Below are 11,865 nucleotides of genomic sequence, written 5' to 3'. Positions count from 1 at the left end.
TACAGCTCAGTGCCTCCGTCACCCACCTTCAGTGAGTCTGGCATGGTGGGGTCCACCGAGAGTCCCCGGCCTGGCCTGGAGGAGCTGTACTGGCTGGCCACCCTGCAGCAGCAGCTGGGGTCTGGGGAGGCGCTGGGGCTGAGTCCTGAGGAGGCGGCGGAGCTGCTGCAGGGTCAGAGCCCAGTCCTTGTTGATGGGCCCCACGGTTACTACCCAGGGAGCCCAGAGGAGACAGGAGCCCAACATGCCCAGGTGAGTGATCAGTGAGTTGGTCTAAGGGGAGGCAGAGTAAGAGAGGAGGGAGAATTCTGGACAGAGAAAGAGGCAGAGGGCAGGAGTAAAGAAGAAGAGCCCTTAGAAGAAATCAGATGGAGAAAACTAGTTCCGCCCGCTCCCTTTTTTTCCAAATAAAGAGAAATGAATAGGCTGAACCAGGAGGAAGAGGGGAGAAGATAAGGTTAGAAGAGGATAGAAAGGGGAGAGTTGAGAATTAAAGGGCGTCGGAGAGCAAGCGATTACCGTGAGGTAAATAGATACACTGTGCGTAGAAACCAGGGAAAGGGTTGTGCGTGGAATGGAGCCGAGTTAAGACTGTGGCAACAGGAATGAGGTTGGCCTTTTCAAGACTTTGTTCTTCCCCACCCTCCAACCTTCTCAGAAAGGATTGAGACTCATCATCCTATTAATTATAAACACAGATGGGGGTGTTGAGGGCATTAGGATGTAATCCAAATCCTTTGAGGGTCACAGGGTTGCGGCCTTCAGCACAGGCGAGCTAGGTGCGTTGGAGGGGCGGGGTCCATCTGGGCACCGGTCCACTGGACACGCGTGAGCCTGGAGCCAGATTCTAAGGACGGCGCAGGGGCGGCGCCGGGTTCAGATGCGAGATTGGCTCGCCTGACAGTGGGAGGCTGGGCCTGCAGAGCCGGGAGGGCCCAACAGGGCACGAGTTTCTCCACAAAGACCCGTGCGGGCCCGGGAGTATTCGTATCCCACAGGGTCTGAACTGCTAGATAGATTCAATGCAAGGGCGAGAGTCCAGGTAAAGGCGGGAGCAGGGGGCGGAGCCTTCCTGGGGGCGGGGCCAGCCTCGCTTCCGGACCGGAGTGCGGAGCGGGACAGGTAGGACCCCGTTGCTGACAGATCTCTGCCCGCTTCTTCTGCAGCTGGCGGAGCGGTTTTCCGACGCTGCGCTGGTGTCGATGTCTGTCCGGGAGCTAAACCGGCAGCTGCGGGGCTGCGGGCGCGACGAGGCACTGCGGCTGAAGCAGAGGCGCCGCACGCTGAAGAACCGCGGGTACGCGCAGGCCTGTCGCTCCAAGCGGCTGCAGCAGCGGCGCGGGCTGGAGGCCGAGCGCACCCGCCTGGCCGCCCAGCTGGACGCGCTGCGCGCCGAGGTGGCCCGCCTGGCCAGGGAGCGTGACCTCTACAAAGCTCGTTGTGACCGGCTGGCCTCCAGCGGCCCGGGGTCCGGGGACCACGCCCACTTTTTCCTTTGAGCCGCTTGTGGCCGCAGAGTGGTTGAATATGTGGGTGGGGGCCACAACCCAGGAAGAGGCTGTACCATTCGTTAGGTGGTTACTAGCGCCTTCTGGTACCAGAAACTCCTTTGCATAATCACACCAATATCCCCAAACTTCCTGGACCCTCAAGGCTGGCTCCGAGGTTAGATGCTGGTCATTTTCTGGTAGAGGGTTCTCCTCCCCTCACGCAGGCTGTGCACAGAAACCCTCCACTTTCTGCCCCAACCCACAAGATCAGGATACTGAAATCTGCAGGAGCCAGTGCCAGGCACTGTGCGTGCGTGCGTGCGTGTGAGTGTGTGTGTGGGGCGGGGCGGGGGAGAGGGGTGGCGGGGCTTGGATGATGGCTGTCCATGACACAGTGAATGGGAGGTGAGGATTGATGCAGCTCCCCCTTCAGTTTTCAACCTGTAGTGCATCAGGTGGTAATTAGCAATAAGGCTGAATTTTCATTCCGAGGATTCTAACCTCCCCATTTAGGACTACTGCATTTTCAAGATTTCAGTTCTCGCTAGAAAGACAGACTAGGAGCTCTATCCAAGAGGCTTTCTTCCTACCCAACCCAGTGGCCTCCAGAGCCTAGAGCAGCAAAGGCCAGTGGAGCTCTTGGGGTGGTTGATGTGGGCTGGTGTGAGAAAGCCCTGGGCTGGAGTCTTGAGACTTAGGTGCTAGTCCCAGCTCTGTCACAGGATACCTCTGTCACCTTGAGCAAATCACTTGCTCCCTGGGTCTCGGTTAACTCATTTAATCCTCATTAGGATTGGATGACTTCTGACACCTTTCCAGATATGGCATTTCCTTAATGTGAGAGTCCAGTCATCTCCCCAAGACAATCTCACCACAGGGACTTCCTGTCCTACTCCATCCACTTCCTGGCTGCAGCCTAGGCAGTAGACGAGCCTATGCACTGGTCCTCTGCTGCTCCCTCCAGACTGCCTTGACCTCCAGACCTTTATAGGGTTCCCCTGCTACCTCCAGCTTCTCCGAGGGCTGAGGTGAGACTTTCCCCAGAATGACAAATAGCTGACAGAATGCAGCTTTTGTGAATTAAACTTCAAGTCCAGGCAGAACTTTATGCTACTGGCTAAATGTTCTTATAATTTAAAAAGTGTTCATTCTTCATTCTTACTCTGGGCTTGTGTGTGTGAGTGTGTGTGTGTGTGTGTGTGTGTGAGAGAGAGAGAGAGAGAGAGAGAGAGAGAGAGAGAGAGAGAGAGAGAAAGGAACTATGCTGAGTGTTGCATCTCAGTTCTGGAGACCCAATGAAAGTGGAGTGGAGGGATGGGAATTGGGCTAGATGGAGGCTCCCCCTCCCACCACCACTACACAGAAGCCCAGGAGCAGCAGTGACCAGGCCAGGCCTATCTATCTATAGCTATCCTGAGGTCTCACAGTTGCCATGGTAACCCAGCCTTATGGTTCAGCAGCCTATGGTGAGAGTCAGTGGGGGATCTGGGCAGAGAAGAGGCATTGAACTGGGAGTAGCAACTTCACTAGACATTGTCATAGGTCCTCTGATGGACATAATAAATGACGGGAAACAGTCAGGCATGGGAGAAGAGATTCCCATATGTCTCTTTTCCTTTCTGCCCCCTCTATCTGCCCCCTTCCCAGCTGTCTCTTCCCATTTCAGTTCTTGTTCCCTCCAACTTGTCCCTCCTCCACTCAGGAGCCTGAAATGGGAGGCCTCTTTTCCATCTCTCCCAAGATTTCTTTTTTTCTCCTCTCCTTTTCTCACCATTGGCTATTAGCTATTGGCCACCATTTCTGGCTCCGGCTGGCTCACAGCACCTTTAACCTCTCCTCCTTCATCCGCTTCCACATGCATTTTTGAAGGGAGAGGCTGGGGTAGGGAGGGTCCTTCCAGGAGTCCAGCTCTTTTCCCTCATTCTGGATCTCACCTGTGTTCTCACCCGCTCTCTGGAGCTGCAATCCAGACCCACTACTGCTCTTGTATACCTTCCTTAACTGGCTGAGGCCCTACATGGCACACACACATGGGCAGAGATGCCCACCCACAGGCACCTACACCCATACATACAATCAGGCCACATATATATACCTCTGGATCACAAGATAAGAGTCACACAGATACATCATACGTTCCACATAGAAGTTGTACACTAGTGATTAAAGTGTGGGCACTTTAGTCAGATGGGCCCGAGCTCAAGTTCCAGGCCTACTGGTTTTTCTTTGGCTAAGCAATAATGTATGCCACTATTGTTAATATTATTAAGCGTACACAGCTAGGCTTCCTGAACCATTAAGGCCACACTCATGGAGAATCAGGGATGTGCAGTGCATGAACACACACACACACACACACACACACACACACACACACACGCACACATGCACACATACAACCAGGAAAACTATGCTGCAGGAAAATCAGACCTTAGAAGCCCTCTCTGTATTCATAATCCACTAACAGACCTGCTGCTCCTTCGGTCCTCATACGCCCTTTCTGGGCTCCACCCCACAGCTGTATGGGGGCTGGGGTTCAGCCCCTGGCAACTCAGTTGGGCTTCTCTGGAGACAGTTGTAAAAAGATATCAGCCTACTCCCTTGACAGCCCCTTATTACCTCCTCCATTTCCCATAGTTAACCCCCATGGTGTCTGGGCCCCCTGGGGTTGAAAGGTGAGGGCGGGGATCCCTCACATCTCATTGGCACATAGTTGGGATGAAACTTCAGAGACATTTGGCTGCCTGATGAGCTCTGGCCCAGATTTCGAAAGGTGCTGGTCCTCATTTCTTAATGGTGTGTGCATGTGTGTGTGTGTGGGTGTGTGTGTGTGTGTGTGTGTAGGGGGGCGGTGCTACGGATTGCCCAATGGGCGCCTGAGGCATGATGGATAGAGGCTGAGGTGCTAGGAGTGGTTCCCTTTATTAACGGTCAGAAAGTCAGGATCACAGTCACTGGGGCCACAAGGCTGAGGGGTACGAGGCCTGGAGAGATGGGGCAGGGCCGGCCACTCACTTCCAGGTCCCAGGGGGCACAGGTGGTCCAAGAGGGAGAGGCACTGGTCACTCAAGTCACAAGGGTCAAGACAGGCACCTGGGAGAGGATAGGACACTGATAAGCACCCTCCTCTACACCACACCTGACCAAGGCGGGCTTCGTGAAGCCACACCTTGCAACCTCTAGTGTTCTTCCCTTTGGGCTGTCAGGACTCACTGAGAGGCTGAGGGAGTGCTGGTCCGGTGGGAGACAGTCATGGGCTAGGACTGGGGGTCGTGGCCGGCGTGCAGGGCCTGGGCGACCCGGGGCTGATGCCCTGGCTGGCGTAGTACTCCACCACCTGCCGCGGCACCTCTGCCAGGACGCACTTAGCGAGCGCAGAGGGTGCGGCCTGCAGATGTAGGTGGGGTCGTGGTTAGAAGCAGGAGCGTGCAGGAGGGGTCAGGTGAGGGACGGGGCTTCGGTGTGGCCAGCTGGGCCCCAGTGTCGACTGGATAGGTGAGCCAGGTCAGATTTGGGGCTATGAGGAGCTGAGGAGTCCTTCCGCTGGGAGGGGGCTTTAGGCACTCACATCTTTGAAGTCCCGGAAGGGCACAAACTGAACGATGTCGCGGGCTGCAGGCACCCCTCGGGGGCAGCGCAAGGGACCATCGTCGCCGTCCAGTAGGCGCATGTCAGAGAAGTCGGCGTTGCCCACGCCCACTATGATGATGGACATGGGCAGGCGGGAGGCGCGCACGATTGCAGTGCGGGTCTCTGCCATGTCGCTCACCACGCCGTCTGTGAGCACCAGCAGCACCGAGTACTTCTGAGGGCAGGCGGAGGGGAATAAGGGTAGGCTCTGTGTACAAGGGCGTTGGCACCCACTCCAAGCCCGGGCCCGGGACCACTCGAGATCGCAGGCAGAGCCTGGTTGCCTGCTTCTCACCGTGGCTTGGCCAGTGCTCTGCTCACGCTGGGCTGGCTCCGCAACGCGGTTAATGATGGGGGCCACATTGGTGGGGCCATAGAGCTGGATCTGGGGCAGGCAACGGCGGTAGGAGGCGATGACCCCCGAGATCTCTGTGGGCAGAGGTGAGGCTGGCAGAGATTAGCAAGGAGCTCTTCTTGACACCCTTTAAAGCAAGGTTACCAGCCGCCTCTCTACCCTCAAGTTCATCAGTAAGTAGGAGAGGTGGATGGTCACTGGGTTAGTTGGATGGGCAGATGCTGGGCCAGGGGCTGGAAGTCTTACCAAATGAAGACAGGCACTGAATGGGTAAAGGGACAGGGAGTTGGGCCCATGTGAATGGAGTCTGTGCTCTGGCATGGGGAATATAGGAGTGTGCAGCAAGCTGTGTGGGAGGAGGCAGGGCTGATGGGAATCTCCTCTCTTACCTTCGCATTCAGGATTTTCCGGGTCAAAGTTGATAGCAAAGTCATGGGATACCTGTGAACATAAGGCAAGAGCAGCAAGGGGATCTCTCCTTCCTGGCTGACTCACAGACCATCTCCTCCCTTCCCCTCACACCCCGCCTACCTCAAAGTTGGGAGGGATGCGAGCCCCAAAGCCAAACGCTGGGAACCGCTTATCACTGGGGAGAGGAAAAGGCTGTGGGGTCCATTGGGCAAGGCCTCCTGTCTGTCTCCCCACCCTGCCCCCCACCTCTTCCTACCTGTCATAGTCTTGGCAGATGCCTCCCACTGCACGCAGGGCCTGCAGGTAATGATTGGGCTGGCGGGGGCTGAGGCAGTGTAGGGACTGACTGCTCCTCGGGTCCCCATTGGAGGCTGTGAAGTCGATGGCCACCTGGTGGAGGTGGGGAAAGGGACATGCTGCATCCACAAGAGCCAACAGAGAGGCTAGGCCAGAGCTAGAGACTGTAGGGAGGACTAAGGTGAACTTGGGTGACCCCAAAGGTAGCCTCTTCATTGGTTGGGGTGAGGGGTACAAGGTGACAACACTGGGCTCGTGAGAGGCCTAAGTAGGGCAGAGAGGATTCTGGGTTCCGTCTGTTCACTATGAGCTTAGCCCCTCCCTCTTGCCTCTGTCCCCATCCCCTGGGCCTTTACCGTGAAGCTGATCTGGCAGCCACCCATGATGTAATCCAGAAATGTGTGCACCTTTTCCACCTGGTGGGAGCAGAGGGGGAAAGGTAGAGGGATGGTCCTTTGAGGAGGGAGCTAGGTGGATCTTCTGTGGGAGAAGTGGAGTGAACAGAGTTTTTTGAGGTTGAAGTTAGTAGGGGGATAGGGCAAGTGTTCTCAGTTCCCAGAAGCAGAGAAACTGGTCTTTGAAACAAGGGAAAAGTGGAATGTGAGGTTGCAGTAGGGCTCGGGGCTGGGACAGGGCTTGAGGCTGCACTGGGATTTACCGTGCACTGGGCCAGTACTACGGTCCCTGAGCTCTTGTAGTTCTTCTTCTTGTCCCGGTACTTGGGGTTGATACAGTCCCATTGCATCTAGACCCCACATACCCCAAAAATCCAGGGTCACGATTCCATCAGGTGACTCCTCATCCCCCTTCCAGCAGAGCCTCCCAGAGCAAGACCCCTATGGCTCAGTCCTGAGGCTGAGCTTGGGGACTTTCCACTCTCTCCACCTCCTATCATGTATGGTGGCCTCTTCAGCATCACCCTTGGGATTCTCCCAGGGATCTGGCAGGCAGGATTCTGGAGCGGGGGGGTGGGGGGATGGGGGAGCTTCGTGGTACCTCCTGTCCAGGGTTTGCTGTTCCTTCCTGCATCTCCTGGAAGGTGCTAGTAAACTCGCCGATGAAGTCATGCTTCCCGCTCGAGTCATAATCATACACCAAGAACTGAAAAGGCAGGGAGAATCAAGGTCAGGGATGCTTTGTAGTGGTTTCTGGGGGCAAGGGGAGGGACTCAGGGAGGTAGTGGCCTAACAGACTCTAGGCCCAAATAGATGACCTCGATCTGCCCAGAAAGGCCACCAGCTGAATTTTATTCTTTGGCTCAGTCTGGCAGGGACTTTGGCTTCTGATAAAAGGTACACGTCTTGGAAACACTGAGCTGTGACCAGTTTTTTATCCCACAGTGGGACGATCTTATGTCAAGGGGGAGAGAGAAGGGACATGGTACACTCAGAGGGAAGGTCTCAGGCAGAGGCAAAATGTTCAAGCAGGCTGCCCTTGCTTGGCAGGGACTTCACCTTGAGAGGCCGGTGGAAGTCACAGCTGCATAGGGAATGCAGGGACAGGCGGAATGGCTCCCAGCTGGGGTTCAGGTTGTTCTTCACCACCTTGGAGAGGCACCACAGAGACAGTCACCTCCTGTCTCGATTTCCCTACTCTGCTCTTCCTTCCTTCTTTTTGACAGCCCCAGGCACCAACCTCGGTCCTCCAGACCAGCTGGTCACTCTGGTCCCCATTGGTCTTATAGATCTCCATGAAAGGGTCAGACTTGCTGAACAGATCCTTGTGGGGGATAGGAAAAAAGGCCCATGAGCCCGATGAGGTCTACAGCGGGAGGCGGCTAACAGTGGGAAAAAAGCAGAGCTGGGACTCGGATTTGTCTGCTGTGGGTGACCTGGGCTCTGGGGTTCTAACCTTATTGTCCAGCTTGTGGGCTCTGAAAGTGAGTTGCACATAGTCATTGGTGCCAGACACCTCCTCAGCCACGATCTGCAAGGGGAGCACAAGTGGCAGGACTCCCTCCTACCTCTCCTGCCACCTCCACAAGGTCCACCCTATGACCCTTCCCTTAGGTGGGGGCCTATCCTGGGCATGATGTCGTCATGGATGCCCATACAGGGGCATTGAATGCCCTGCCCAAGGGTAAGTACAGGTGACCTTGCCTACCGTGATGGTGGACTTGCCCGCAGTTTTCCCATTCTTCAGCAGCAATGGCTTAGTGACCTTGGTTTGTGACACAATCTGGGGATGGAGGTAGAAGGAGACCTAGCTGTGATGCTCCCACCTGCCTTGGCCAGGGTACAAGGGGACAGGTTATAAGTGCCACTTGGGCTAGAGTTGGACTTAATTTCCACAGTAGCATTAAGGTAGGCACTGTGACATCCTTTTGTTTAGATGAGGAAACCAAGACCAGAGAGGTTAAGTATCTTGCCCAAGGCTGCATAGCCAGTGAATGGCGGAAATGGGGTCCAAGCCTGGATTGAACTGGCTCCAGAGATCATGCTCTCTGTTATTTTGGATTTCAGAGGCAGAAGTTGATGGGGGTGGAGTGGGGCAGGAACACAGACCTGGCCCAAGGTGCACTCTGTAGAGCCGAGGAAGGTGTCATTGCTCGGGGTGGTGGCTCCATCCTCGGCGTCAAACACATGGAACTGCAGAGGCTGCTTCTCCTCAAAAAAGTACTCAAGGGCCAGCACCCGGGAAAAGACAGGGCTGGAGCAGGAGCGCAGCACCTCCGTGCGCTCCACCTGTATGGCAGGAGGGGTGGGAGCCCTCTGGGAAACCAGGTTCTTTTCCCTGGACCACCCATCATGCCAGCTTTTCTTGGGCTTACACAGCCCCAGCGACTAGCTCTTCCCTGCCTAGGCCGAACCCCAAGCTCAGGGTGCTGCAAGCCCACTAGACCATCAGCCCTCTGGGGCTCTCATAAGGCCTTTCGGGACAGTGCCACTGCCTCTGGGGCCATCTCAGGACCCTCTGGAACTCTGAGCTTTAGCAGCTGTAAAATGGTTTGTTTGTGATGATATGGCACGCCTGTCACCAAGGTTACCCACACAGCCTAGAAGAGGCCCCTCGGGGTCTTCACATTCTCCTGTAGGGTTTTCGTTGCCTCCACTTAGCCACCCCTCCTTTCCAGGCCAGGAGATAAGTGAAGGAAAGACCCCGAGCCTGCTCTCACCTCCATCCACTGCTCATCAGAGTAGAGCTTGAGCAGCACACAGGGGTGGGGCTTGGTGAGTGTGTCTCGGTCCAAGAGGCCATGGCAGGACACCCGCAGCTCCACCCGTGAAGCCCCCAGTGTCATGGCTGGGGGCTCGGGCACCCAACCCATCTCAGGGTCCGACATGTCACTGTGGGGACAGAGCAGATGGCCTGGACACTAGAAAGGGAATACCTGCCAGGCAAGGGGGTCTGTCTTCTAGAAGCCTGGGTCCTGCCCCATCCTTGCCCTGCTTCCTGCAGTCCTGGGACCTCATGGACCTCCTGTTTCCCCCGCCCTCCCGTGGCTTGGCTTTCCCCCGAGATCTGAGCAGGGAAGGGCAGAGGACCTGAGCCTCCCACCCCGGCACAGCCCCGTGCTTCTGTCACCACTGTGGCCTAGTATGCCCGGATGGGGCCGGACAGGGCTGGAGGGCTGGGGGGTTCCTGGCGTCTTGGCTCCTAGGCCATCGATTGATCCATGCTTTCTGCTGCCTCAGCACCTTCTGCTGTTTCCCAACTGATATGTGAGCCAGCGCTGTACTCAGTCTTGGCCCAAGGGAGCTGAAGTGGGACAAGGGAGTGGGAAAGGGGTGGAAGGGCTTCTGGAAGTCTGAAGAGGACAGGCCTCAGGAATGGAATCTGCAGTGGGCAGGAGGAGGCGGGGTGGAAGGTGCGCTGCAGGGCTGTTCCTACCTACCTACCCCCACTCACCTTGTGGTTGGCTGATGGGAAGGGAGGGGAGGAGGGTTTGGGGAGTTAGAGGCAGAGCCCTGTCCCTGCTGAAAGCTCCTCCAGGTTCCTGGCAGGGGCTCCCACTATGACAACTCTCGCTTCTCTCCCCACCTCTCCTGTTCTCACTTCTTGGCAGCACTGGCACTGTCTCTTAGCGACGAGATTTTTGGGGAACTGCAGCCCCCTCCATGCTGCCTGTGGGATGCGCGCATACCACCCTCCCCCAGCAGTGGTACCAAGCTTCGGGCAGCAGCAGGCAGGGGTACGCTGGCCCAAGTTCATGGCCGGTCAGTCCATCTATCTGTATCTGTCCATGTCTCAGGGTGAGGCTGTCTGATCTCATGTTGTCCTTCTCCCCACGAGTGTGCATTAGTGTGTCTGATGCCCCCACTCTGTGTGTCTGTCCCTTGGTCGTGTGTCTGTCTCCAGGAGGGTGTGACAGTACCTGTACGTATCTCCGTCAGAACTGAGACCCTTCTCTGGCTGGGTACCCCCTCCCCACAGAGTATGCCTTTCTGGATCGGTGAGGGAGGGTCTGGGTTAGGGAGTCTCTGCCTTCTAGCCACAAGTCTCCCTTGTAGGACCTTGTAGGTCCCCTGAGATGGGCAGAAGCATATGGTGGTGAGGGGATTGGGCAAGAATGAAAGAGTGGAGACCTATCTAGGGATGGGGGGAGATGTTGTTATGGAGACTGGGCCGGCTGGGCAGGGTGGGGCTGGCCTAGGGAGGAAGGGGAAGCTCACCTGGCTTCTACTCGGGGGGCTCCTCTCTCCAGCTCTGGCCTTGGCCCTGACTCCTTTGCTGCTCCAGCCGCTGGTGCCAGCTCCGGCTCTGGCTCTGCTGCTATTTATGGGGCCTGGATGGGGAGGGGGGGGGCGGCAGCTCCAGCTCCCCCGGCACAGACCGGTTGGTAGGGAGAAGAGGGGAGGGGCAGGGCTACTGCCTGGGAGGGAGCCACAGAACCAGGGGAGGAGGGTGGGCTGGGGGTGGCTCAGAGGCAGGACCCCCACAGACACAGTGACACACATCTTCCCCTTCATGCCACACCCACGCCCACCATCACAGAGATGCACACATTGCGGCGGTATGTGCCACACACACATTCACACCGGAAAATGATGGAGACGCGCACCCACGACTCACAGGCTCACACGTATCTTGACACACACAGGCGCCAGCACATAAACTCACTGTGACACCACGACAGTTATAGCCCTACAGATACACATAGGGAAACACCCAATCTCACAACACTCTCCACATCACACTTGTTAAGGCTATTTACAGTCATGTAAAAAGAACACTGGGCTATACTTGTCACACACACACACACACACACACACACACACACACACACACACACACACACACCCAAATACGACAGAATGGGGATCTTCATGTGCTCCTTAAAAACCATCACATACCATGCTGAACCTCAAAGCTCTAGAATGAGGTCCAGTGTCTTAGCCACCTTTTAACAGAGACAGTCAAGGAAATGGACACAATTGCTTAAGGGCACAGTCTCACATCCTGTTCACATAGCCCCCTGAGGACAAGGCTGCCCAGTGGGGAAATGTGCTGAAGGACTTATTCCCCAGGCATCTTCCTAGTCCCCGCAATTTACCTCCCCACCCCCATATTAAACCCATATGGCCACATCTTTGTGGGAGGGGCCATATCATACACAGATCTTGAGAAAACAAGATTTAGTCATTCCCTAGTGAGACCAGGGGAAGTGAGCAATTGCCAGGGAGCTGTACTCCACACGTGAAGACATTTGGGCAAATGGTTATCCGAGACGAGTACAGAACA

The 11,865-nt window shown here is 56.1% G+C and overlaps 2 protein-coding genes across 2 annotated transcripts in view; one reads left to right on the top strand and one right to left on the bottom strand.

The window, feature by feature from the left end:
- LOC105310335 (neural retina-specific leucine zipper protein-like) overlaps positions 1-1,499 on the top strand; it is a 1,577-nt gene extending 78 nt beyond the window's left edge. The window contains exons 2-3 of the mRNA XM_011386527.1: positions 6-252; positions 1,167-1,499. Of these exons, the coding sequence (XP_011384829.1) occupies positions 6-252; positions 1,167-1,499 (580 nt within the window). The remainder of the gene's footprint in view (positions 1-5; positions 253-1,166) is intronic.
- Positions 1,500-4,740: 3,241 nt separating this feature from the next.
- CPNE6 (copine 6) lies at positions 4,741-10,907 on the bottom strand. The gene is made up of 16 exons (XM_011386522.1): positions 10,774-10,907; positions 9,299-9,470; positions 8,688-8,867; positions 8,287-8,361; positions 8,035-8,109; positions 7,819-7,902; positions 7,638-7,727; positions 7,180-7,284; positions 6,842-6,928; positions 6,540-6,599; positions 6,143-6,276; positions 6,007-6,061; positions 5,865-5,916; positions 5,416-5,549; positions 5,059-5,295; positions 4,741-4,878 (listed from the first exon to the last, which is right to left on the bottom strand). Exons 2-16 carry the CDS (start codon positions 9,464-9,466, stop codon positions 4,741-4,743), a joined length of 1,674 nt encoding a protein of 557 aa, XP_011384824.1. The 5' UTR covers positions 9,467-9,470; positions 10,774-10,907.
- Positions 10,908-11,865: the final 958 nt, after the last annotated feature.

This window comes from Pteropus vampyrus, unplaced genomic scaffold, assembly GCF_000151845.1.
Source record: "Pteropus vampyrus isolate Shadow unplaced genomic scaffold, Pvam_2.0 Scaffold2392, whole genome shotgun sequence".
NCBI lineage: Eukaryota > Metazoa > Chordata > Mammalia > Chiroptera > Pteropodidae > Pteropus > Pteropus vampyrus.
This window is presented reverse-complemented; position numbering and strand designations above follow the sequence as displayed.

Coding starts and splice junctions, on each gene's coding strand:
- CPNE6 (XM_011386522.1), bottom strand. CDS start 9,466: ATGTCGGACCCTGAGATGGGTTGGGTGCCCGAGCCCCCAGCCATGACA. Junction 8,110..8,286: donor CGGGCAAGTCCACCATCACG/GTAGGCAAGGTC, acceptor CTCCCCTTGCAG/ATCGTGGCTGAGGAGGTGTC. Junction 7,903..8,034: donor CCCACAAGCTGGACAATAAG/GTTAGAACCCCA, acceptor ATCCCCCACAAG/GATCTGTTCAGCAAGTCTGA.